This window comes from Polypterus senegalus, chromosome 13 (assembly GCF_016835505.1).
Source record: "Polypterus senegalus isolate Bchr_013 chromosome 13, ASM1683550v1, whole genome shotgun sequence".
NCBI classification, from domain to species: domain Eukaryota; kingdom Metazoa; phylum Chordata; class Cladistia; order Polypteriformes; family Polypteridae; genus Polypterus; species Polypterus senegalus.
Window position 1 is genome coordinate 80,884,654 of NC_053166.1, and position 27,346 is coordinate 80,911,999.

Below are 27,346 nucleotides of genomic sequence, written 5' to 3' on the forward strand. Positions count from 1 at the left end.
TCAGAATTTTGACTTTAATATCACAGTTTGTCATCCTTCGACATCATATACTTAATCTTAAAAATGATATTTAATTTACTAGTTTACCAAATCCCATAATAACTAGCACGTTAAATGCTTTGCATTCTAAGTATTCCCCAACCCAGTCGTTAATCGTTTTTTGCTTTTTAAATGGGCTCTTTTATCCTAAGAGAAGCATGCAGACACTGACCACTACACAGAATATATTACATTCATGATATTACAGTTCTTTGAACATTTTAGAATACTAAGATGTATAATTGATATTAGTTTCATGATTAATACAAAGATTTTTCAGTGTTCCTTAAAAAGTTTATAGCCAGTTTTACTATAACAAAGATGTTTATTGTGTGTTGATTGGTTAATTGGGGAAAGAAAACAGAAGGATATAAACTGGGGTTTGGTATGTTTGATAAAGACAGCATGGCTGCATTAAAGAAAACCCACTCAGAAGAACATCCATTGAATTCTGTGTTTGTGTCCCCAACCACCAGCTCATGAACCTAACATTTACAAATTATTTCAATTAAACCAGTGGGATACTCATTCATACATCTAGCCTCTTGGAGTCTTGTCACAACTGCCACAAATGTTCTCTGCATTGAATGTACAGTTGCTTTTGAAATCACAATTTAGAGATGCTGTGGCAAGGTGTTCTGGGAATTTGTTCTGGATGGGGTTTCTTTATTGCAGCAGTACTATCTCTGTCAAACATACCAATCCTCACTTCCTGTCGTTCAATTTTCTTTCTCCAATAACCAATCACCACACAATACGCATCTGTAATATATGTAAAAACCAGCTGTAAGCTTATAACGGCACTTCTTTGGAACTTTTAAGGAACATTGAAAAAATCTTCTTTATGCATACATGTTTAATTGATCTATCCTTTCTGGAGTGCACCAGTCCCAGCAAGCATTGTTCCTGCATGAGGCAGGAACAATCACAGGATGGGGCACCAGCTCATCACAGGGTGAATATGAGCACACACATACACTAGTAGTGTCATTTTAGCATCACCAAATTCCCTAACCTGCATGCCTTTGGAAGGAAACTGAAGCATGTAGAGGAAACCCAAAAGGAAAATATAAACTCCAGGCAATGTACACCCGGGACTTGACCCCCTTACAGCGAGGCAGCAGCACTTACGCTGCACCACCGTGTTCCTACATGTTTAATTACTAATGGTATTATTTAAATCAATTTATCTGTAAAATGTAATATACATATTTCAATGCATCTATGGTAAAATGTCAACTATACATCATAATATAATAGAGGAGGTAGCTCTTAGAAATCTATATTGACTTGGAAGCGAGTCATCATCAAGGGACAAGAAATCAGTATGATCTGTAAATACAGTACATGCTCTTTTAATTCTTCCTTTTGTGATGTCTTCTACCAATGCTAAAGCAGCCATGGCAGTTGTACTAGTTTGACCATGCACCACTATGTTGTTACAGAGTGTTTACAATCAAGTGCCTTAAATTTGTAAACAATATGCAATTAATTTCAGTGTGTTTGATAAAGTCCACACCATGGATGTGAATATAAAAACAAAGGGAAACCACACAAAAACAGTGTTGTGATGTAAGATTTTGCATATATCTTGATAAATGTTTTGTATATCTTTATTTGTAATTTAGGCGAAGCAATGTGATTTAGTGTTACTTTGGTGAGAGGCATTCATGTTTGCCCCCCGTCCCCCTACCCCGTTTACGACTTTTCTTTGTGATTTTACGACAGGATTTGGGGGATATGTCTTAAACCAGTTTGATGAGTATTTCTTTGCTAAAGTCTTTCTCTCATCCCCCACACAAAGCCAGGTTAGCTTAACATATGGTCTTGGGGGGTTGCAGGTGTTCAGATGTACTATTTCCCCCATTGGTCTGAGATATGGCTGTCTGGATTGGCTGTAGGGGTTGGACAGAAAACCTATAAATTTGCTTGCGCAACCACATTCTCTCTCTCTAACTAACATAAGATGAAGAAGCATCTCTCTTGCTAACCTGTGATGATGTAGAAGTATCTTTCTCTTACTGGTCTGATGAAGAAGACCATCACACCATGAACTGAAGACAACACAATGAAGAGCACAGCTTCAGCCATTTTGAACAGACATGTGGTTGAAAGCTGAGCACCAATGATGCCTTAACAAGAGACATTTGAAGTAACTACAAGTCTGTGTGCCACCTGAATTACACATCACCATTTAATCAGGTTGTATGGTTGCCAATATTCAAATGTACTTTGCATTTTGTTATTATTTATGAATATTATCAGTAATACATTATTTTATGTGTAACTTAACTTCTGCTTGTCTTTTTACTACATCTAATTGCCTGAGGTTATAGATATAAAAGGGAAGGTGGGGATAAGTTATATACAATAATACCTTATAAACAGTGGTAAGTCTGTGAGATTAGGCATTCTAAGGCTACATATTAATAATACAATAGAGGAAAGTAGAGCAATATATATTACTCTACCAAGATAAAACATACAGTAACACTGCTTTGACGCTGGGTGCCACCAGTTTACAAACCCGAACAGAAACATGTGTATGCATGGTCTGAGGCTGCCATGAAAATGTGCGTAGCTTTATGCCAAGTTTAGTTTTTATACATCTCGATCGGAGCGTGGAAATGGGCGTACACAACATTTTTGTGTGTACACAGCATTTATAAATGAGGTCCTAGGTGCTGAGACACTTCTCTGGTGATGCTGTGCCAAGCCTCTAATGCTGTCATCTTGGGCCCCTGCTTGTTTTGTGGGCTCACCCACTTACGTTTTCTTTTCAGCATATGGACAGCATGCTCAATTGGATTTAATAAGGTGACTGGCTTAGCCATTCAAGAATTTTCCTTTTTTTTTTAGTTTTGAAAACCCCTGTGTTGCCTTAGCAGTATGTTTTGGATCATGATCTTGTTGTAGGATGAAGGGTTGTCCAATGAGGTTAGAAGCATTTGTTGGAACTTCAGAAGATTATTTCTCTATACTTCAGAATTCACTGTGCAAATACGGTCAGCAGTTACATCACTGAAGGTATGACACCACCACCATGTTTAACAGATTAGGTGGTATGCTTTGGATCTTGGGGAGTTCCTTTTTGTCTCCATACTGTTCCTGCCATCACTCTGATAGAAGTTCATCTTTGTCTTGTCTGTCCACAAGACCTTTTTCCAGAATTCTGCAGGCTTTTTTAAGTACCACACTGGAATGTTATTAAGCCAGTAAGTTTAAGTATGGTGAGTACAGGTCTACACTGCAATCAACTCAGGTACTTTCTTTTGCAGAACTTCCATATTGATCATAAGGGTCCATGGGTTTCCCTCTCACACCAGAAACTTACAAGCTAGCCTGACTGGTGACCCTGAACTGCTCTAATGTGAGCCCTAAAATGAACTGTCATGCTCCCTGAAACCCTGAAGTCAGTGAGTAGGCTGGATAATTGAGGGACTGAAGTATACATAAGGCTGATGCAAAAGATCAAGCCAAAGACTCTTCCTTATCCTCCTTTCTCCACATCAGAGAGAGGGCAGGGCCTCTTTCTTCTCATGAGAATTATGGGGTACAATATGTTCTAACAAACAACCTCTCACCAGTGTCATTCAGGAACTTAACAAGATGCATATTTCAGTGTTTGGTGCAGAGATGTTAAACCTGAATTATGACTGACAAACACTGCAACAGAAAATGGAAGACCTTGCTAGGAGACAATTTATCTTAAGCAATCTACCAAAGAGGTAATAAACCACTCAATGGTACCAGGCTGCAGCTTAACAGGTTTTTTGGCAGGCAAAGTGATACTCCACTTTACTCAGGTGCAGCCAAGTCAAAAGTCCTTGACACTGGCCAATAGTTTCAGAGAGACTGTGAAGGTCTGACAATTTGAGTTCCTGCCATTCACAATCCACCAAAGCAGGTCAGTAACATCTGAAGTGTGCAATATCTTTACAAACTTCTTATCACCGTGCAAGACTTTACAAATTGTGCTCCTTAAATATACCCACAAATAGCTTCACATCTAAATGCTAAAATGGATACCATGCTTTTAAATCACTGGCTGAAAACTGGAAGGTTAGGTGTTAAGAGGAAAGCTGATACAGAAGATGACAGCAGCCATGGATGTATTCAGAAGAACATGATCCAAGTGAGTGAAACTCCATCTCATTGTGCAGAGGTAATTTTGTACATACATTTAGATTATCCGAAGCACTAAAAAATAAAAGATTAATGACTGGGGAACTGCATTTCTGGGGGCAGGGGTGGAAAGAACCCTGAGTTTAGAAAAGTCTTCATATACTGAAACTAAATTTAAAGATATTTACTTACTATTTACTTTGAGTTGAGTGTCTTTAAAAGTAACCTGTTAAGCCAAACAGTAGGCTGAGCTCCAAATGTTTATATTAGTATTTATTCTCACTACTTATCTTATAGTAGAAGATATTGTTTCCTTAAATTTATTCCAACCAGAATGTTGAACTAAAATAAGGGGCTAGTCTCCCCAAAGCATTTTAACCCTAGGAATGTCAGAAACAATCTTTAGATGAATCTTTCATTTTCCAAAGGTTTCCAGAAACTCATCCTAACTAAAGTAGCACATTAAATCTTTTGAAATCTATGTGCTCCCCAATGCACCTGTTAATCACCAGGTGCTTCTTAAACTGACTTCCTCTTCTGATGAATTTTTGAAACAATTGGTATTCTATTTTGTTTCCTTAAACACTTAGTCTAATTTGGTTCCTAAATTACAATGACACATTTACTTTGTACTACTTTTCAAAAAAGCCTTTCTTCTCATTGATGGATGAAAAACACCACCATGTAATGAAACTTCAGCCAATTGATTTTTTTCAACCAACGTGTGTTCCTTTTTTGTAGGTGGCTTCAGGGACAGTGTTAAAAAAATAAGTACTTTATACTCACCCATTAGGGGCCAATGAAGAGGTAGTTATGGAAAGCCCACAAAAAAAAAAAAATCTTATATTTACATATGCTAATCTCCAACAGTCATTGATTTCTCAGAAACACACTGTGCATTAAGTTAAGCAAATTAATACCCCTGAATTGAACCCTTTTGAATAAATGTACACTGTGAAGGAGGGGGGTGCACTTCCAGGTTCTCCTTTTCCTTGTGTCTACTGCTTTCAGTACAGACCCCAGCTCCATATAGAAGAACTTTAGAAGATGGACAAACTTAATGGCACACTAGCGATGAATGAAAGGTAATTGCAGGCTGTCTAGGAGTCATCCGAGATGTAGAGAGTTTGCATGGACCTCCCTCCTAAATGCCAAAGCCTGTCTAATCATTGATGACTCTCAACTGACCCTGCTGTAGGTGAATGTGTGCATCAGTTACTGTGACCTGTATGCCACTGGAAGCCAGTCCAGGATCGGTTCCTGCCTTGGGAGTAGTGGATGGACATTTTAAAGTTTAGAGATTGATTAGCAGAAATTGGTAACAGTCTGGGTGTTACAATACTGGTTTGTCAACATAATGTAAAACAATGAAAATTGTCCGTAATATTTCAATGCACTAATGAGAACAGTTACTAAAATTATACATAATTTTAAAGCTCTTTTACAGGTTACACCGAGATTATGAACGAAACATTCTCAACGGTGCAGTGCACGACTTGCTCAGCTTTATATATAATCACATAATCTAAGGGTCTCTTATCTTTTTATCACACACGCACAACGCACCTTTTAACACGCGGAAGCAAAGCAAGTGTGTCGGCATCGGAAAAATGTACGTTACTTGCGTTAAAAATTTTTTTTGTTGAGTCAGACAAAAATGTATAAACTAACAGATAAGAACAATAACCGGCGCCTGCCGATGGTTTGGTTTGCCATTAACGTTTTTGTTTTGTGTTTTGCTCTAAACTACCTCCCGCGATAATTCGGCCTCTACAGTACTAAACAATTTTCAGGCTACTTTATTGTCGTCATTTCCACCAGAGCCGCCGTAAGAGGATGGCTGGTCTGTTCAGTCTCTTGTTGCATGTCACCTCTTTTTATTTCCAGTGTAAGAGCCTCTTCCACGGCGTTCCTCTGCCCCCCTCATCGCTGGAATACGGAGCCTGTGTGGTTCTCGGAGCACTGTGTCTCTTCTTCTGCAGCTTCGCCGCCCTGCTGTACACCTGTCGCTCCCGAAGAAAGGCGGCTCGTCGGGTGTCTGCGGGGAGAAGGTCGCCGAAACCAACGAGCGCAAGATCCAGAGCTAAGGTAAGGCGATGGAACTTTGACAACAGAACACTCTAGCTCAGGGTCTCCAACTCCGGTCTGGGAGCGCTACTGTGGCTACACGATTTCATTGAAAGCCTTTTCTTAATTAGTGACCAGTTTTTGCTGCTACTTAACCTTTTTTTTTTCTTATTTTCATTGATTAAAAAAAACAAACATTTCGCCCTATAAGTTGCCTTATTTTTATCCTTAAACGACACCCAAACAGAAATGGGATATGAATTTAGTGAGCCACCAGATGACCTGCGAATTCTGGGCGTCAAATCCCCACCAGTTTCTTCATTCCCATTCTTGAATTCAATGGCTTGTTGGTGCTCTCATTCTGCCACATCAGACATTTCCAAAATGGTTGAACGTGAGCAGATCAACATTACTGTGACCATCACCTTTCTTTGTTTTCAGATATTGTAAGATGGGCACAGGTTAGCTGGCCATGTGTTGTCTTGTTTTATCTCATTGTTTGGCTGCTAATTAAGGAAAAAAAGAAACAACTAAGGGATCTGAGTCCTAAATCGAAACTGGAAAAATTAAAAGGAAGGCAAAAGAGTTAATTAGCAGCAAAAGCTGGTAACTAATTAAGAAAAAGAGTGAAACCCTGCAACCACAGAAGCCCTCCAGGACCAAAAGTAGAGAAAACAGCTCTAGCTAGCTTATCTGTTCTTCTTCAGTACCAAGAAAATGCATAAAATTCCCTTAATGACCAGCTTTGTTAACCCTTATCCAGAAGAACGCAGCAATTCACTCAAAAAGAAGTAAGTAGTGCTAGGATAGGGATGGGCAGATTGATACCACAGTAATCAATACTTTAGTGTTATCAAACTGTACTTAGTTGGTAGTAAGTACCATTTAAAAAATAGAGAATGGGAGAGGGTTTCTGTAAGGTATGGTAGTAAGGTTTCCGTAAAGACATAAATTGTACCGCCTCATTTTCCATTCTGGAATGAACAGGTGTATTGTGACACACACAAAAAAATAAACCAATAGCCTCTCATACATTCAACAACTGAAAGTGTGCGGTGCTACGTTTTACAGATGAAAAAAAAAAAAACAGCCTGGTGCAGTATTTGTAAGACGAAGGTTCAGAACAGTGGCAATATGAGCAACCCACTTGAACATTTAAAAGCACAGATCCTGATAACAGAAAGTCGTGGAAAACATTAAAAAGACACACCTGAATGATGTAGCTGCACCCAGTGCCAAACAAAAAATTGCAGGGCAGGGAGGGTTTTCAAAGAGACACAAGACATTATGCAGGTTGTTCCACTGCCAATGTTTAGACTGAGGTTTAATGGCAACCTTTTAGTTTAGTTTATCATTTTGTCAGTTGTTGGCATAATAGAGCAGGTATATTAGTGTAAAGCATCAAAGTGAAGGTCATTTGGCATAGATTCAATCCATGGTTTTAGTTTGAAGGAAAGTACATTCTTTCTTATAATTAAAATGGACATTATAAACCAATTATTCACAAATAAGCATGTTCAATTGTTTCAACACTATGCAGAATATGTTGTCTAATTTTGAAGATGAAACCTTTATCTTAAACTAAGTGCCCAAGTAAATGCAAGTAAAAATATTATTTTAGCAACTTTAGTGGCCTTAATAGTATTAATAACTGCCTGTGTATTAAAATATATTTATACACAATTATGTATTGTTAAAATTGTACTTGTTTCCTTCCTCAGTCCAAAGACATGCAGGTGAATTGACAATGATAAGTAGCCCCCTGATATGTGTATGTTCTCTCTGCATTGGGCTGGTGCCATGTCCAGTGATCGTTCCTGCCTTGTGCCTACAAAAGTGAAATAGGATTAAACATGCAAATGTCAGCAGGTTACTTTTTCTAAATACAAATCTGAAACTTAAGTAAATGCGAAACTAAGGTCTTTCTTGAAAAAACAGAAAAACAGAACAGAAATGTAAATGTGAGAAAACAGGTTTGTTTTATAAAAAAGTTTGTTTTAAGGGGATCAGTTATATATTTTTGTAAAATGGTTACCTGTTTAACATGTACTAAACAAATCTTTCTGAAAATGCAAACGTTCATATTATCTTTGTATGTTTAGTCATTTAATATTTATTTTGTAATAAATGTTATGTCGACCTTGATCCTGTGTTGGGATATTAATTTAAATAGAGACTGACCTATACCAATTTATAATGGCCTTTTCAGAACACTATCATCATTTGAAAACTAATTCCTATCTCTCAATTATAAAAAAAAAAATCCTGGGGTAGAATGACGGGAGACGAGATGTGATCTTCACGTTAATATCACGGAAGACACTTTAAAGACCCGCGAGACGAAAGAGATTGGCCACGGAGCATCTCGTGGGGACCTTAAACATAAGACTTTGTGCCAAGAGATTGACCCAGGACCGTCTCGCGATGACGTAGAACATGAGATTCTTACAAGACACGCCCTACTTACAACCAATATCAAATAAGACCACGGGCAGCAAAACACTCAGTTGTGTAAAGGCTACACACACAGATCCAGGGTTCTCAGCGCATATAAAGCGTATAAGGACAATGCATTATAAATGAAACATTGACGACTAAGCGAAAAAGAAAGCAGTGCAGAGAAAACAGACTCAAAAGCATTGGAGAGAAAAATGAGCAAAAAAGAAAGAATAATCTAGGTGCAAATTCAGAAAATAAGGAAAGTATCAGCCTGGAACAGGTGGAATTGAAAAAAGCACGTCCAATCAGGCTCAGAATTAAAAGTCAGAGAGTAAAAGACAAAGTAGAACTTCATAAAGATGTTCACAAACATTGGTGCTATACACATGCAGAGCAGGTTAGAGATTATGAAAGCAGTGGAATTCGAAAGGCTCAAAAAAAAAAAAGGTGTGATACACATGTGGAGAAAGTTAAAGAATATGAAAGTAGGAAAATGAGAAAGTATACAAAAAAGAAAGTAAAGATTGCAGTAACACAAACAAATGGAAATTATTACTCGAAAAATGGAAAATAATCGCCATTGTCCAGGTGTCACTGCAAAAAAAAAAAAAAAAGCAGGACAAAGCAAGGTCAGAAATAAAAGACAGAGTAGAAAACAAAGTAAAACGTCATAAAGAGATTAAAAAACAAGGGGGCCAAACACATGCAGAGCAGGTTAGAGATAATGAAAATTGGAATTCAAAAGACTCAAAAAAAACATAGGCACAAAACACATGCAGAGCAAGATACAGAATATGAAAGCAGAAAAAAGACATTGTCAAAACAAAGAAAGTAAACATTGCATAAGCGCAAAAAAAGAGAAATTATTACTCGGAGAAATAACGAAAAGGTGAATAGAGATCAAATAAATGGACATAGGTGATATGTCAGAAGTATGTAAATATTGTGTTGAAGTTTAAGTCAGAGAATTTCAAAAACGTGGTTTACCTCACATGCATTTATTGGTTACTTTGAAAAATAAATTATTAACTGCTGATGATGTAGATTGTTTTGTCTGTGCTGAAATTCCAAACAGAGAAACCTATCCTGAATTATGGTACAAAGTCATTAAACAAATGTCTGACTGACCTCATTTAAAAGATTCAGCATATTGGGATTCGAGAGATTCCAAATACAGTTTTTACAGAAGTTCTGAAATAAAAGTGAAACTAATGAAATAGCAACAATTCAAAGAAAAAATAAATCTTAAAAGTGTGTATCCGGAAAACCAAACATGGGGGTTGGCAAGCGAAGCCCACTAGTACTCATTAAAAAGTACTCCATATAGGTATCGGAAATAGCGACACATAAAACACTTGTATCAGCATTGATTTAAAAAATAGTTTCATCGATCCTACTAAGCCAATGTAAATTAAACCACTCCAACAATATTTTAAAATGTTGCCAAAATATATCCTTCAAATGCATGACATAGTGGTTTGTAGCAGATTCCCATATCTCCATCTTCTGGCATTGTGATTAGTAGTAATAAGCAGTGAATGTTTTTTTGCAACCTAAGCTTGTCCTCTACTTTTCACTCAGTGTAGTGGGGCTCACCTGTGAAATGCTGTCTTCCAGCTACTTGATGCCCATCTTGCTATTCCCCATTTACTCTCACAATTCCCTGACAAACAGACCAAAGTGTCAGTCAAAATAACAGAAGATTGGAATAACAAAAGATTCTCCAATTTCCTCCTTCAAGCCACAGGTTTCAGCCCAGATCTCCATTTGTCTTGCTGCCATCTAATCATGGATGAATAATCATGACATTAAACTTTACCTTTCAAAGTCAGTATCTTGTAATTTCCCTCTAATTCTCTGTCCACTGATTTATCTCTATGTATTGACCTTGAAGATGTCACGTTTTCACCATCAATCACGGTCAGGAACTTTTGTGTGGTTCTGGACTCTATGCTTTCATGCATCAAACATCTATACCTCGTTCGCCAACCCCCCTGCTGGCGCCACTCGTGTATGTGGATTTCACCTTCACCAAACAACAAATCTTTTCTCGTGGATAGGCCTCCTCATTGGGAAGAAACGCTATTTTTTTCCCTGATGGAAACACGAATTAGACAATCTACAACTCTCAGACTTAAAGTTTAAAGCCAAACAATATCTACATACTTCTGTCTTATCACCTATGTCCATATATTCAATATCTTTTCGCTTTTACCTTTTCGTCAATATCACAGTGAATTTTGATTCCATGTTTATAATTACATCGTGACAACGCAATGTATAACTGCCCGTGAGTAAATATAATTTCTTTCTCTCTACACGAACTGTGCCTGAAAATAGCATTCGCACAAATGAGAAATGATTGAACTGTGTACGTGGTTGTAAATGTTTTAGATGTGGGCAGGACTTTTCCAAATCTCTTTGCATAAAGTCTTGTCTCGCGGGGCTTGAAATTTTCTCTCACGGGATTTCACTTTCACCAAACAACAAATCTTTTAATTCTTGCAGATACACCTCTTCATTGGGAAGAAACACTACTTTTCTCTGATGGCAACACGAATTAGATGATCTACAAGTCTCCGGCTTAACGTTTAAATCCAAACAATATATTCAGTATCTTTTTGCTGTTCCGTTATTTCACCGAGTAATAATTTCCGTTTGTTTGCTCTAAGACGATCTTTACTATCATTTTTTTGAGACTTTCGAATTTACGTACTTCCATTATCACTAACCTGCTCTGCATGTGTATCTCGCCAACGTTTTTGAATTCTTTAAGATGTTCTACTTTGTCATCTACTCTTTGTCTTTTACTTCCGGCATGGCTAAATCTCTCGACACACAGTCTTGTCTCGTGGGACGTGAAAGTGTCTCTCTAAGAAAGTTACATCTTGTCTCTCAAGATATTTTTTTTTATTATAATAGAGAGATGCCTTCAATGACCCAGTTCTGCCCGTTTATATTCAAAGGAACTGGCTCCCTTCCTCAGTAATTTTGCTACATATTGCCTTGTTCAGGAACTCTCTTCATCAACTGCTATCCAACCTCTCCAGATCCTCCTGAATGCAGCTTCTAAACTGGTGTTCTTGGTTTCTTGTCTCACTCCTACTACTACTCTGCTTCAGGCTCTCCACTCTCCAGTTCAAAGTTCCAGTTCTGCTCCTCAAATTCTCCAACCCTTGGTCTCTCCATATGTCTCTTAAAGAAATCTCTTTTCTGCCTCTTGCTGGCCATTCCTCTTGCCAGATGTGCCAAGCCTGGGCACCATTTCTCAGTTATTGCTCCAAAGCTGTGAAATAATCTTCATCTGTCAATTGATAAATGCACCCACTTGTGTTTAGGAGTCTTTTAAAAACACACCTTTTCCTTAAATACTTTGAATCTGCTTAGCTTCTTTTGCATACGATAGCTGCTGTTGTACTGGCAAAGGGTTTAGGATACTGATTTTTTTGTCTTAGTCTGTTTTAGGTATAATAGTGTAGCAGTTTTACTTCATTGTGCTTGCATTTTAATCTTGTTTTGTGCTGCTTTGATGCTTACACCTTCATTCTGTATATATTACAAATTGCTTTGCAAGTCACCTTGGATAAAGGTGTATGCTAAATAATAATAATATAGATTGCCAACACTGGCAATGAATGACATGAGCTTCTCCATTTACTTGAGCACACAGCACTGCCATTATCCCAGTTAGCAGGACAGACAAAATAACAATACTTCACAGCTGCAAAGTAAATCTGCAAATGCTAAATTTGTGTCATTTGTTTTTTGAAGCTAAACTAATGTTCGTTAGTATAACCTCTAAAATGTGGCAAATGCACACGTGTCACGTATTTGAAAGGTATGCTGGTGAATGTAATGTAAGTACAATTAATATTGTAATTCTGGACTAGTACACAGGCTAAGCAGTAACAGTCTGATCTGTTAAATACGGTAAGCTACACTGAAAACAGCACAACAAGGGCACTTTACAGGAGTCCAGAAAAAATGTACTGTATTAATGATAAACTAATAAGCTTGATTTCACATTGGACATTCAAGTCTAGAAAAAAAAAGTGTCACATTTGGAAAATTAAAGCACAAGGATTCTGTGAATTAATTTGACTCATCTGTTAAATATTACTTTTTAAACAAGTGTTTTAATCTGCTAATATAATCCTACATTATCAAATGTTACAAACTTAACAGAGGGATTCTCTGACAAACCTGATTGTTAAAAGCATGTTGTTACAAACACAGAACAGTTTGCTTTAATTAACATCTCTTGAATTATCTTGGAATTCACTAAATTAATAGTACATATAATAATGTTTAGAATTTTTATTTTTAGTATTGATTTTTAGTGTTGTTTTCATGTACTGGAGAGAAAATATCGTAATACATTTAGAATGTACACATGGTAGTCCATGATGATATCATTCCTCATTAACCCTATGCCAAAACCCACTCAAAATTATAACCCCCTCCCTCCCAAATCATTATTATGCTGGTGTAATTCCCATGTCTATCACACATTGAAATCCAACCCTGCATTGTATTTTGACATTTATGAATGTCTGTACTAGATTATTTAAATGATAGTTGGGCAACTACTTGATGGATATTCCACTGTTTTAAAACGGTCTATGCCCTTTTTTTGGGTATCCTCCTCAGTTCAGTGAACTCTTTTTGATACCCAGCCCCATCCAACCCGGGTTACTACACTAATATGTTGCTCACTTGTTGATCTACCTCCTATGTGCAAGTTCCCACCCTCCACGTTCCCTCTTCTACTGTTAACTGCTTTGATCCACCCGGCCTCGTTTTTGGGGTCTCCAGATCTTGATGATATTGTTTACTTGTTAGATTCCTCTCCTAGCTAACAGTTTACTAGTAGAATATTTGCATTATCTACACCCTCTTTTTTGGAATATTACTAACTTTACTGAGGCACTAACACAGTACATATAAATTCATGATACACTGTCAAACCCACTTAGTACAGTTTAGGGTTGCTGAGTCCCTCAGGCTATTATGACAGTTTTTGGGACAACTACTACCGTATATATATATTATTTATTATAAATCTTCAGACAAATATTTTAAGTTTAAGACCATCTTAAAAAAATGTACAGGTAATTTACAAAATAAACAGAATACATGTAAGCTGACATGTTCTAGTACTGCAACTTGCATGTATGGTTGAACACGCAGGTAAGAATTTTACTGTACTTTTTACTATTAATGCTACAAAAAAGTGTGAAACTTGTATTAGAGAATAATTTCTTATATTAAAAATGGCAATTAAAATAACTTTAATGGACCTACTCCATTGTTTTCCCAGAAGTAATTAAGCTGGTTGAGAGATGATGCCCAGTATAGCCATGGTGTATGATTTAAGTCATTGTCATACTCCTCTTGTGGACAGTGGATTGGGGAATAACCCCTGTAACAATTCAACTACCATCATGAACAGCCTGAGATGCTTCACATTTATTATTATTTACCTTGCACGCTGTAGAAATTAGTTAACCCAAAACATGCCAGTAAAAATGCACTGCATAACAGACAACCAGAGCTGTCAGTGGGAAGTGAACCACTTGTGCATGTAGGTTTATTTTGGTGTGTACCACACATGTACTAGTCTGCTTTTACAGCATAATAAAGGCAGACTCACTTGACAGTATGATTGTTTTTTCAATTGCCCAGTAGATCATTGGTTTTGTTATTTGTGTCACCTGTGGAGACTATTTATTGGCAAAAGTGTACTTTAAAGTGTAGCAAATGGCTTAGGCACTGCACCTGATTCTAGTGTACTTGTCTCTTGAAGTTCCCAGTTCACTACTCTTAATGAACATTCACATTCCCTGCTCCTACTTAAGACTGATATTTTCTGTCAAATGAAATAAGATGTTTGTCTGTTTTCATTGCTTTCCAAATCTAAAAATGGAAAATACAATCCAGGAGTTTGCTCTTTCATAAACAGTCATGCCTAGTTGATATCCTTCTGTTTAACTTCTCTGACAGTATCACAGGGGCTCGCCAAGTGCACTTTGTCACTGTTGCTCCCCCCAAATGTCCCTAAAAAATGAGCCCTCCCACAAAGTCCTCAAGATCTCTGATCCAACCCAACATGGTAATTTTGACTATTTCAATAGCCACTCCTGTGTTGAAGCACCTTCTTTCATTAAATTATAGTCACTCCTTTAATTATACTTTCTTTATTTTGTCAGTCACCCATGTATTATAGTACTACTTAAAATCAAGAAAAGTTTATATTTCAATCTTCAATTCCTTGTTTTACTGTTGAGTAAAAACAAAATATGATTGGAAAATGTATTGTTAATTATTTTTCGTTATTTGTTCAGTATCAGTATTCACTGAATTTCACTTTGAGACTTCTCCACATAGTGTTTAAATTCATTTATACGGGCCAGATTACTCTGCATGTAGACATGCAACAGGTTTTAAATATCTTTTGTGTATTTAACTCTACTCTGTTAACTTCTTGCTTTTTAAAACAGGGGGATGGGGGTTCAGTGCTTTATGGTAGAGAGTCACCTTGTTTCTTGTGGCTAAGGAGCATTGACGTTATGCTGGTCTGAGAATAAAAACTGAGCACAAATCTCTTATCTTTCTCACGTACCTTTCCTTTTTTTAAACTGCATGCAGGTTCCACAATTCCTTCATTTCCACACTTGTAACAGGGCAGAATATAGAGGCTTGCAAAAGTATTCGGCCCCCTTGAACTTTTCCACATTTTGTCACATTACAGCCACAAACATGAATCAATTTTATTGGAATTTCACGTGAAAGACCAATACAAAGTGGTGTACACGTAAAAAGTGGAACGAAAATCATACATGATTCCAAACATTTTTTACAAATAAATAACTGCAAAGTGGGGTGTGCGTAATTATTCAGCCCCATTTGGTCTGAGTGCAGTCAGTTGCCCATAGACATTGCCTGATGAGTGCTAATGACTAAATAGAGTGCACCTGTGTGTAATCTAATGTCAGTACAAATACAGCTTCTCTGTGACGGCCTCAGAGGTTGTCTAAGAGAATATTGGGAGCAACAACACCATGAAGTCCAAAGAACACACCAGACAGGTCAGGGATAAAGTTATTGAGAAATTTAAAGCAGGCTTAGTCTACAAAAAGATTTCCAAAGCCTTGAACATCCCACAGAGCAATGTTCAAGCGATCATTCAGAAGTGGGAGTATGGCACAACTGTAAACCTACCAAGACAAGGCCGTCCACCTAAACTCACAGGCCGAACAAGGATAGCGCTGATCAGAAATGTAGCCAAGAGGCCCATGATGACTCTGGACGAGCTGCAGAGATCTACAGCTCAGGTGGGGGAATCTGTCCATAGGACAACTATTAGTCGTGCACTGCACAAAGTTGGCCTTTATGGAAGAGTGGCAAGAAGAAAGCCATTGTTAACAGAAAACCATAAGAAGTCCCGTTTGCAGTTTGCCACAAGCCATGTGGGGGACACAACAAAGATGTGGAAGAAGGTGCTCTGGTCAGATGAGACCAAAATGGAACTTTTTGGCCAAAATGCAAAAACGCTATGTGTGGCGGAAAACTAACACTGCACATCACTCTGAACACACTATCCCCACTGTCAAATATGGTGGTGGCAGCATCATGCTCTGGGGGTGCTTCTCTTCAGCAGAGACAGGGAAGCTGGTCAGAGTTGATGAGAAGATGGATGGAGCCAAATACAGGGCAATCTTGGAAGAAAACCTCTTGGAGTCTGCAAAAGACTTGAGACTGGGGCGGAGGTTCACCTTCCAGCAGGACAACGACCCTAAACATAAAGCAAGGGCAGCAATGGAATGGTTTAAAACAAAACATATCCATGTGTTAGAATGGCCCAGTCAAAGTCCAGATCTAAATCCAATCGAGAATCTGTGGCAAGATCTGAAAACTGCTGTTCACAAACGCTGTCCATCTAATCTGACTGAGCTGGAGCTGTTTTGCAAAGAAGAATGGGCAAGGATTTCAGTCTCTAGATGTGCAAAGCTGGTAGAGACATACCCTAAAAGACTGGCAGCTGTAATTGCAGCAAAAGGTGGTTCTACAAAGTATTGACTCAGGGGGCTGAATAATTACGCACACCCCACTTTTCAGTTATTTGTAAAAAATGTTTGGAATCATGTATGATTTTCGTTCCAGTTCTCACGTGTACACCACTTTGTATTGGTCTTTCACGTGGAATTCCAATAAAATTGATTCATGTTTGTGGCTGTAATGTGACAAAATGTGGAAAAGTTCAAGGGGGCCGAATACTTTTGCAAGCCACTGTATTTGCATTGCAGATGAAGAAGAGAGATCAAGTGTCATTGAAATTAAAATGCAAGTTTAACTCAAGTTACAGCAGTACTATTCAAATAACATTTTTGTACAATGAATGGCTATTTCATTAGGCACACCAACCAAATGTGTTCTTCCTCTGTCTTCAGAATAACCTAAATTGCTAAGATAGCGACTCGGCAATGAGTGTGAAGAATGACATAGTGATGTCCACAATAACTTTGGTGTTTTTGCAGGTTAGGTGGTAATAGAACTATACTCCAGTTAGCATGTGCCATCTCATCCCACAGATCTCAATTTGATTGAACTCCAATAGCTGTGGTGAGATGGTCTTCAGTATTATTTTCTTGGGTGCACTACTGACATAAACAGATTTGTATCATCTAGTACATTGTCACCACAGGTCTCCATTTTTGCCCACCTTTCAGGTTTTTCCCTATATTCAGGTACTGCACCTGACAGGAACCTGGATTCAAAACCAAGAATTTTCAGTCCAACCAGTATTTGTGGACTTAGTTCTTAGTTAACCATGATACTTCTATTATTCTGTATAAACCAAGTTTTTTCTACTTTAGCACTACCGTTGGTGATGCCACTAGGCATGATGGCAATAACAATACCAGGTGTGAAAAACTGGGGAGTATTTCAGTTACTTTTAGATTTATGCTGGTATGCCCAAAAATGCTACATTCAAAGCCACTCATAAATTGAACCTTTCTTCTAAACTGCACAACTTACTAAGTGGTAATTCAAATTGCAGCATCTAGATAAGTAAAAAATGTGCTCAATCGTCAATAACTGACAGTTCTGGTAAAAGGAACCTTTCTAGAATTAAGTGATGTTAAAAGTGGTGTCCCTCAGGATTCACTGCTAATTTTCCGGTGGCAAAAAAATGTATGTAAACTCTTTGGAATTACCTGGTTTTTCTGTATTAATTTGTTGAAATTTTGTTTTTTCCTAGTCATTCAGGTGCATTTTCAGACCAATGAAAACCACACAAACAAATACAAACTTCCATGTCTTTATTGAACACACCATCAAGCACTCATTACAAAAGCTTGATGTGGAAAAAGTAAATGGACCCTTAGATTTAAATAGCTGGTCACACCTCCACTGGCAGCATTAACGTCTCTGACAAGCACTTCTGGAAGCTGCAGATCAGACCTACACAACGTTTAGTAGGAATTTTGAAGCCTTCTTCCTTGCAGGCATGCTTCAGCTTGGCCATCTTCTTAGGAGGTCTGCTCTGTTATGCTTAGGAAATGCCACTATTACATGGTTATTATAAAAACTTGCATTTCTGCAATAGACACATGCTTATATAAATTAAATCACTGAAACAAAACACACTAGCCGTTTCTGGGCATGTAGGTTAAACCCTACTTAATTGCATATGATTATTGAAATTTAGCTGTAGCAAGTTTAAGCCTGTGTGGACTTTCACTTCTATAATTACACTGTCATTTGCTGTGCTGTTATCAGCAGCACAAGTAACAAGGTGATGTGCTCACATACTTTTTCTTGCCATTATACAGTATACATATTTGAAAAGTCTACAATCACCCAGAAATTTTGTTTTTGACAGAAATTTGTATTTTATCCAAAAGGTACCATGACGTTTATTTAAAAGTATACTCAAAACATTACTGATGTTGTAAATGGCCATGCTTGAAACAACAAATTTATAATTTTCAGCAGCAATTAGTACTGGTAAACACTATTGACTTATCCTTAGTCAGTCATATTTAAATGCAAAGTGGTTATTAACAAAACCTTTGTAATTGTATTACCCCAGCCGAAACATGTATTTTGTTAAATAAAGCAAATTGTCATTCTTGGGATACAAAATCCTGGTATTCCTAAAGTTCAATTCTAGATAAGAAGTTGGCCAATATGTTTCTTGAGAAAAAGAATAGACTGATGCGTTTCTTGAGAAAGCTGTTTAATTTTGTATCAATTTCTATCCAAAACATAAAAGTTCCTTTCCTGTGTGATTCCAAACTCTTGAATGCTAATGTATATGATTTTAAGAATGCAAATTATGTTTTGCTAGGTGTAATGGCAGATAATCTAGAATCAGAGCAGTCATTGCAGAGAAATGTAGACAGAATAAATGCCTGGGCACTGAACTTAATGTGATTTTGGTAATATTAGGTAAATAGGATTGGCAACCAGGTCTGCACTCATCAAAATTTGTCTAATGTTATTACATTCTAATATATTGATTCCTGCATAGCTGCTTTTGCTCGCAAGTATGATGTGGCCACTATGTGTTTGATTATCCAGGAAGGACAGGTGTACTTTATAAAGTGACTGACAATTAATTTAAAACCCCCACCACAATCATCATGATTTCAAAGTCATCAGCATATGCACTTGCCCATCATATCTATAATGCTGAGAAATTTTTCCCACAGTACGCATTTCCTAGGAGCACAACAAACAGACTTGCAAGTATTTGCAGTAAGCCCTGTAAATAAAACAGAATAAGGATCAATTTATAGTAAAATTTCTGATTTCACCAGCAAATAAAAACCTTCCTCAGAATGCCGGTGTAGATTGTAGTGGAAAGGGTTGTTAAAAACAAAGCAAAAGGCATCAGAGTGATTCAGTCAATAGTTTAACAAAACAATTAAATTGACAAACAGAGAACCTCATTACATATCGTATACAGTCTCCTTCACAATTGATGGCAGCCCAAAGATGAATGAAAAGGGCAGTAAAAAAATTTTTTTTTGGTGAATTACCCAAATCTCACACCAAAAAAATGAGAAAAATCCAACCTTTAATTGAAGTAAATTTATTTTGAGAAAAAATTAATTTCTCATCAAGAAATTTAACAAAAATACACAAGCCATGATTATTGGCACCACTCAAAAATGTAAAGTATTTTTCTATTTGCATATCTCACTTTAAGTTGATCAGAGTGTGTAGAAACTTTCAAGCAGTAATTCATGAATTCCTGTTTCATTGGGGTATAAACATGAGGTGGACTAGAGGCCAAATGCCCTTATTCATTCATCAATGAGTGAAAGATAAGAGAACATCCATCCATCCATTATCCAACCTGCTATATCCTAACATAGGGTTCATGGGGGTCTGCTGGAGCAAATCCCAGCCAACACAGAGCACAAGGCAGGAAGCAATCCCGGGCAGGGCGCCAGCCCACCACAGGGCACACACACTAACCACACACTAGGGACAATTTAGGATCGCCAATGTACCTAACCTGCATGTCTTTGGACTGTGGGCGGAAACCCAGGCAGACAGGGGGAGAACATGCAAACTCCACGCAGGGCGGACCCGGAGGGCAAACCCAGGTCTCCGTACTGCAAGGCAGCAGTACTACCACTGCACTGCCCCAGATAAAAGAACACACAATCCAAATAAGAGAAAAGTGTGTTGACCTTCATAAGTCAGGGAATGGCTATAAAAAACTTCTACTTGCCTGAAAATGCCCATATCTACACTACACATTCAAACTTTATTTTTTGTTGTATTGAATGGAACTTTTACCAAACACAGTTAGCAGGCTGGTAAGAGAGGCACCTTGGTGTCACCATATCTCTAAAACTAACATCAGAAGCCACCTCCATGCCAAGAGATTTGGAAGCCATGCTACAAAAAACCCTTGCCTGTCATTCCACCACAAACATAAGCTCCTGCAGTGTGCTAAATGCTACTGGAACTTTCACTGTGACCACATGTTATGGTCAGACAAAACAAAATTGAGCTTTTTGTCAAGAAACACTGGAGGTGGGTTTGGCAAAAAAATGGCAACTATATCAAAAAGAACCTGATCCTCACTGTCAGTATGGTGGATGTTCGGTGATGTTGTGAAGCAGATTTTCCGCCAAAGGCCCTGGGAACCTAGTGTGGGGTACAGCCCGGACACAGACAGGCAGACATGTTGTTTCTCCACACACGTTTAATTACAATCTATTTACAGTGCACAAACCCAGTGCCGCAGCACCAATCTCCCCTTCAAGTCCTGGCCAACACAATGCCTTTTCCGTTTTCAGACCGCCTCCACTCCTCTCCTCCGAGCTCCGTCCACTTCCACCCGACTCTTGCCATCAAATAGAGGGAGGCGGCCCCTTTTATGCCCCTCCGGATGGGCTCCAGGTGCTTTCCTGAGGAGCCTCCGCTGCCACACACCCCCATGTGGCAGAAGCACCAGCTGTGTAGCCGGAAGTCCTCCGGGTATCCTTACTCCTCTTCCCCCCAGCACTTTCTGGTGTGGCGGAAGTGCCGAGGTCCAGGGCTCCCAAGGCATCGGGGCGCCCCCCCCTGGCGATGACAACCCGGTCGGTCACCCTCTCGTGGTCTGGAGGAGGCGCAAGCCCTCCTCCAGTCCCATCCGCGACACTAGTTATAGGACATGGCATTATGGACTCCATGAAATAGCAGAAGATTTTAAATTTAAATCTGGTCTGATCTTCCAGCAGAACAGTGGATTCAAAATATGCAGTATGATAAAATCAGCACAAAACTGGTTAAAGAAACATAAAATTAAGCTTCTGCCATGGCATTCTCAGTCCCTGGACCTAAACCCTATTGAAAACCTATGGGGTGAGGTAAAGAGTACACAAGAGAATAATGAGGAGGATCTGGACATATTCTGTAAAAAGGTACGGTTCTCAGTTTCCCTGCTCTATATTCTCCAACCTTATAAGATTTTAAAGGAGAAAACTCAATGCTATTTTATTGGCAAAGAGACGCTGTATAAAATATTAAATGCAGGGGTGCTAATATTCATAGGATAGTCTTTTTTTTAATAATAATTTCTTGATGAGGAATTGTTTATTTCTCAGAATAAATTTACTTCTGTTAAAATTGAAATGTTCATTTTAGGATGTAACAGATCACTAATAAAAATCATTGGTCTACTGTCATATAACAAAGTTTTACTTGCAAAACTTGAATATATATTCAAATATGTACAGATTGACACTACTCAAATAAAACTAATCATAACAGTGTTACTTTTAAAATTTTTGTGCCATTTTTGTCACTGGCACCTACCTTATTACAAAATATGCATGACGATTTTATGAGAGGCGGTAGATGTTAGTTTTTTTTGTTTTCCTTTTTAAAACAACGTGAACCAGACTTGTTTTCAACATTCTCAAAAAAAAAACCCAAAACAACAAAAATCACAGAACTATCTCAGAGTTGCCATTAGGGTGACATAATACATTCTTGCAAGATGCGCCTTTTCATCATCTGCATTGCTTTGACCTCTACTTTCCACAGTCAGTCTCTTTTGCGTCTCGTGCGTGTTCTGCTTACAGTGCCAGTTGTAGTGACTCTTCAATTCCTGTGCCATCCACCTCCACATCTGTCATTTAGTAAATGGTTTTAACTTGTTTGGCCTTCTCTCTGTAGCATTGTTTTCATGCATCTTGGTAATTCCAAACACTTAAAACTTTAACCTCCTTAGCATTAGACTCGAGCTGTAAAAACATTGCTAAAAATGTTAGTCATGAGCATCACTCGGGAAACTGTATAAGCGTTTGACGTGTAAGCGTTAGATCACTCAGGCTATAAAAGTGCCAACAGTGTTTGTGCTGAGCATTGCTTGGGAAATGATATAGGCTTGTCTTGTGTAAGCGACAACAGTACAGATATGTCCAAGCCTCATAATGGCGTCTCGTAAGAAACATTTTTGAGCAGTTTAGGTGTTGCACGCTCTTGACAGTGATACAAGCAGTGATGACGAAGTGAATCTGTTTTCAGGCAGTGAAATCAAAAGTGATTGTGATGAATCTAAAAGTGATACTTATGTCAATTGCACATGTGCAGTGTGCGGTTTAAAAGCTGATCAGTCTGGAAAGAAAATTCTGAAGGAATCACACTGCTGTTGTCCCAACTATGATGCTGGATTGTGTATTTTATCATGCTTCAAGATATACCACACAAATGATACATTTTGACAGTATATATGGTATTAGCATTATTTTTTATTTAATTATTTGTATCATTATTATACTTTCTACACTTTGTACTTAGTGTTTTGTGCTTTTTACAGTAGAAAGATGAGCTTTAATATGTAATTTTTAAGGCAAAAAATACAATGCTTTTTAGATGTTTTTTCGAGAAAAAAATGTAACACTAATGAGGTTAATCTATCAGTCATTAACAACTTATATACTGCTACTTTTAATGAGACTCGACCAATGTTTATATGATTTATAGTTAGAGCAATAATGCAATGCTTACATAATCAGAAAAAAGTGATATTTAGGTGAACTGTAGATCAAATTTATTGACACATGTACAGGGTATCTGTGTGTAGATTTGATTAAACTGACATTTAAAATATTTCTTTATTGCCTGAATTATGCAAAACAAACAAACAGCCCATGTTGAAAAGTAACTTTTTTACTACAGTAAAATGTTGTATATAACAAAGCTGTAGATTTTAGTATTTATCCTTGCACCTTTAATTTGTAAATAATCTTTCAGAGAGCAGCTGGTGGATTAAAAAAAAAACTTGATTGCTTAACTGGCCAAATTGCTTTCTTGCATCTGCCTGGGAACAAAGAAAATGTCCCAACATATGCATTACTGGACTGCAGAAAGAAACCAGCCATTCACATCTTTGTTTGGTATCAAGCAAGTAAACTAGAGCACCTGGGTGAAACCACACACAAACACAGGGGAGGTGTGTGGAGTAACTAAAGAAGTGAGCATCACAATCTCAATGGTCAGATTTGTATATGTTTAGTGTTAGAATGATGAGATTGCCGGCACTGCACCAATCGACACAGTAACGTGCAGAGGCAGTGTTTAGTGTCAGCATTCAATGGTGCAATGAAGGTCATTAGCTAGTATTCATTCAAACGCTGATTTGCTTCATATGACAAGGAAAGGTGATGCCAAGCTTGCAGACTACTGTGCTTGAGATTAATAACATGGTGCATAAAACAAGTTGAAACTTGTATGTTACCTTACATGTTAGAAAAGAAAAAATGGATTGTTGTTGATGTGACCCAGAAGTATCAGAAGAGGACAGTTAACGCTGTAAATGGTAAACTGAATATCTGGAAAAATAACCATTAATATTGAGATCCCAAGGGCTGCTGCAAGGTTGTACGATCATCACTTTTTTGAAAAAAAAAAAGAATAATTCCTAAGACAATTCTAAGAAGCGACTTTAATGAGGAACACTAATAATGTAAATTGGTATCTTATGCACGAGTAGGGTAAAGTAGGTTTGATTTTCACAAAGAGCATAAGGATTTGATATGTTCTGCCTCCTAAAAAATATGTTTTAGTAATAAACGGAAAATCATATTTTAAGTGTAAACTCTGGAACTGCATAAAAAAGTAAATCTAGTCCAGAATAGCGTAAATATGAAGTCAAACATTTTTACTCTTGCATTGCCACATTTTGTCCAGTTCTTTGCTGAAATGTACCTTGTTTTGCTCCAGTATTATGAAAACCATGCAATGTCATGAAGAGTTAAGGAGGGTAGAACATATCCTAGCAACACTGGACACAAATTGAAAACCCATTCTTGAAAGATTTTTTCTCACATATTCCTAAAGACATCTGTATGTGTGTGTGCGTACTCCCAGTCGAAATGTTCAAGGTAGCTTCTAGCCTCAGGCACAGCACAGTGCTGATGCTGGGACAGGCTTGGTCTGCCTGCAACCCTGAACTACAGTATACTATACTAAATTAACTCAAGGAGGTATGTATTTAAGTATATTTGGAGATTTTTACAATAATATTTTAATTTAATAAATTACTACTAATAGAATGGGCCTAATTGGTTGCTGACACATGGCTAAAAGAATGCTGGTCAAAAGTTATTTTTCAGCAAAGCCTAGTGCTGTTACCTCATTGCTCCAGCACCCTGGATTCAAATGCCTACCCTGGCACTATGTGTGTAGCATTTACTCCAGTTTCTTACCATACCCTAAACCAAGCTGATTTACAGCTATAAACTGACACGATGATCTGACACTGTATTGGTTTCTTCCTATGTAAAAAATGCTGCTGGGTTATAGTCTCGTGGCCCTGTGACCCTCCAATAAAACAAGAGGCTTTGGAAGATAACAGGGATGGAAATAGCCAGGGACCCCTTGATACAATATTATACTAATATGATGTCAACTTCAGTCAAATATAACCAGTAACAAAATGTGACTTAATATAGTAATTGCAAATACTTTATATATTATTCTGATGCCAAAAAAACAAAGTATTGCCTGTATTCTCCAATATGTCAAACTGTGTTATTCTTTATATTAGACTAAAGTTAAAGTTGAAATATTATTAGCACAGGCAAAAATATGCCAATATATTTAATGAACCTAACAAGAAAAACTTGGCAGTCTGTTTTGGAAGGATGTGCAGTGAATTTCAAGTATCTTAACAGCCTCTGCAGTAATACTTGGAATGCTCAGTTATAGTACATTTTGCATTCAGGACACTGTCTAAACTGTGGAAAGTCCTTATGATATGTGCCCTTATGTTTGTAGTAGGATTGCCAACTAGTAAGTGACACTATAATTTTTGAATATATATAAATGTTTAAAATTCTTGGAGTGCACAATTGTACTTTATCATGAGGTACATGATTAAGCCACTAATGAATTGTTAAACATTAATGTACACACAGAACATTTTAAAAACTATTCAGGTCTTCAATACCAAGAGAAGTGTGATGCTTCGAAAATTCCCCTTTTCCTTTTCAGAACATTAACTTTCTTCTCGTTTAGTTCTGGAGCTTTGGCCAGGGAAGCTGGGAGCAAAGAAAGCATCCACAGGACCTAGCAAAGGATGCAGCCGAATGGGACAGGTGATTTAAAGCTGACCTTTGCTGATTCTACACTTTGTTTGTTGGCTTCAGTTTGTACATTCTAAATTCAGTACAAAACTACATTCAGCCCTGATATTATTAATATTACAATACTAAAATATTGAGCATGTCATGTTAAGAATCTCTGTAGCAGTGCTAATATTTGTGGTGTGATTTTTAACCAAAATTTGGACAATTCAAGTGACATTAAAGCCGATTCTATTACTATTTTGCATGAAACCCACACTGAATTTGACATTGTTGGTCCCTCTGGCGCCAAGCCAATGGTTGTACTGCCTTAGAGACATTACAGGTATTGTGAAAGGCACAGTGCATTTCAGATAATACAGATACAGCCTGAGGTTTTATGTATAGGACTCTGGAGACAATTTACTTAATATATTTTGGATGTGTTGATATTAAAATGTGTTTTCATTATTTGAAAACAAATGCTGATATTTCACCTCAAACACTGAGTAAATCCACATTTTTACATATTAGTTGGATTGAGGCTGCTTTGGATTTAGAGGTACCCAAATATCAAACAAATACTATATGGAAGGCCAACTTTACCTCCCTGTTCTCTTCAATTTATCACAGTTTGTGTACTAAGTGGAAGTTGAAGACTTGTCTGTTAAAGTATGTTTAATGATTCTAAGTGGCTGTTTGTCTCAGTCCTTTTATAAATATGTTCTTATACCCTTATTTACTTGTGTCCATTATTAAAGATATAAATCAGACAACTTGTAATCTTCTACTATAAGCAGTTAATTTAATGAACTATGTTTTAGAAACTTTTTTTTTTTTTTGAAAAGCCTAACTTTCCATTTTGACCTCTCTTGTTAACACATCACAAAGCTGTATTACATGTACATGATAGGAATTAATCAGTTTCATTCTGGATACTGCAAATTTAAAAGTTTTCCTTTTTTTTCTTTTCAAGACATTACCAGCACCAGTGGAAAAATTCAGTTCTATGATCCAGTCACTAGAAGACATCAATGAACGTATCATGGAGCAATTAAAAGAACAGATGGTTATTTCCGAGAGAAACAATAATCTCACAAAATCAATGCTTACCATAGTTTATCCAGAGATTGAACGGTTAAATGATGTGATGACGAAGCTGGAAAACGAAAAAATGATTGAGGCAGATATGTTGCCATATAGGTTGGAGACAAATGTGCAGACATCAGATTTTGAAGAAATTTGCAAAACTGCGGAGTACTGCCTGTTGGGCCTGTCCGATGAAAACAGTGAGCTGCGACACCAGCTGCAAGAACAAAAAAGGAGAAACTATGAACTGGAAGAGACCAATGGAAGAAAGGAAAAATGTATCTTAGCACTCAAAAAAATATGCAAAGAACTGTGTTTTAGGTTAGTGAATAAGAGTAGTTAAAAACTGAAATTCCAAGGATTGCTTCAATTGAGATGTCTTAGTGAATAAACTACCAAAGATTTAAGCAGGGTTTGGACTCCAAAGTAGCCTGTGGTGTTGGGGGTTCAGGACTTTGGAGTCAGACTGTGAAATCATGTATGATGTGCTGTAGCAGCATATGCAC

The 27,346-nt window shown here is 37.5% G+C and overlaps 1 protein-coding gene across 2 annotated transcripts; it reads left to right on the forward strand.

Annotated features, from left to right (window-relative positions):
* Positions 1-5,826: 5,826 nt before the first annotated feature.
* Positions 5,827-27,343, forward strand: LOC120542925. 2 transcript variants are annotated; one of them, XM_039775660.1, is made up of 3 exons: positions 5,827-6,252; positions 25,705-25,784; positions 26,728-27,343. In XM_039775660.1, the coding sequence occupies exons 1-3, from the start codon at positions 6,001-6,003 to the stop codon at positions 26,762-26,764; spliced, it is 369 nt and encodes a 122-aa protein (XP_039631594.1). In that variant the 5' UTR covers positions 5,827-6,000; the 3' UTR covers positions 26,765-27,343. The 2 variants fall into 2 exon arrangements, with proteins under 2 accessions (XP_039631594.1, XP_039631593.1); XM_039775659.1 differs by lacking the exon at positions 25,705-25,784.
* Positions 27,344-27,346: the final 3 nt, after the last annotated feature.

Bases quoted from the DNA above. Each gene is read 5' to 3' on its own strand.
- LOC120542925 (XM_039775659.1), top strand. From the start codon at position 6,001: ATGGCTGGTCTGTTCAGTCTCTTGTTGCATGTCACCTCTTTTTATTTC. The intron at 6,253-26,727 runs GTAAGGCGATGG...TTTCTTTTCAAG, and splicing joins GCGCAAGATCCAGAGCTAAG to ACATTACCAGCACCAGTGGA.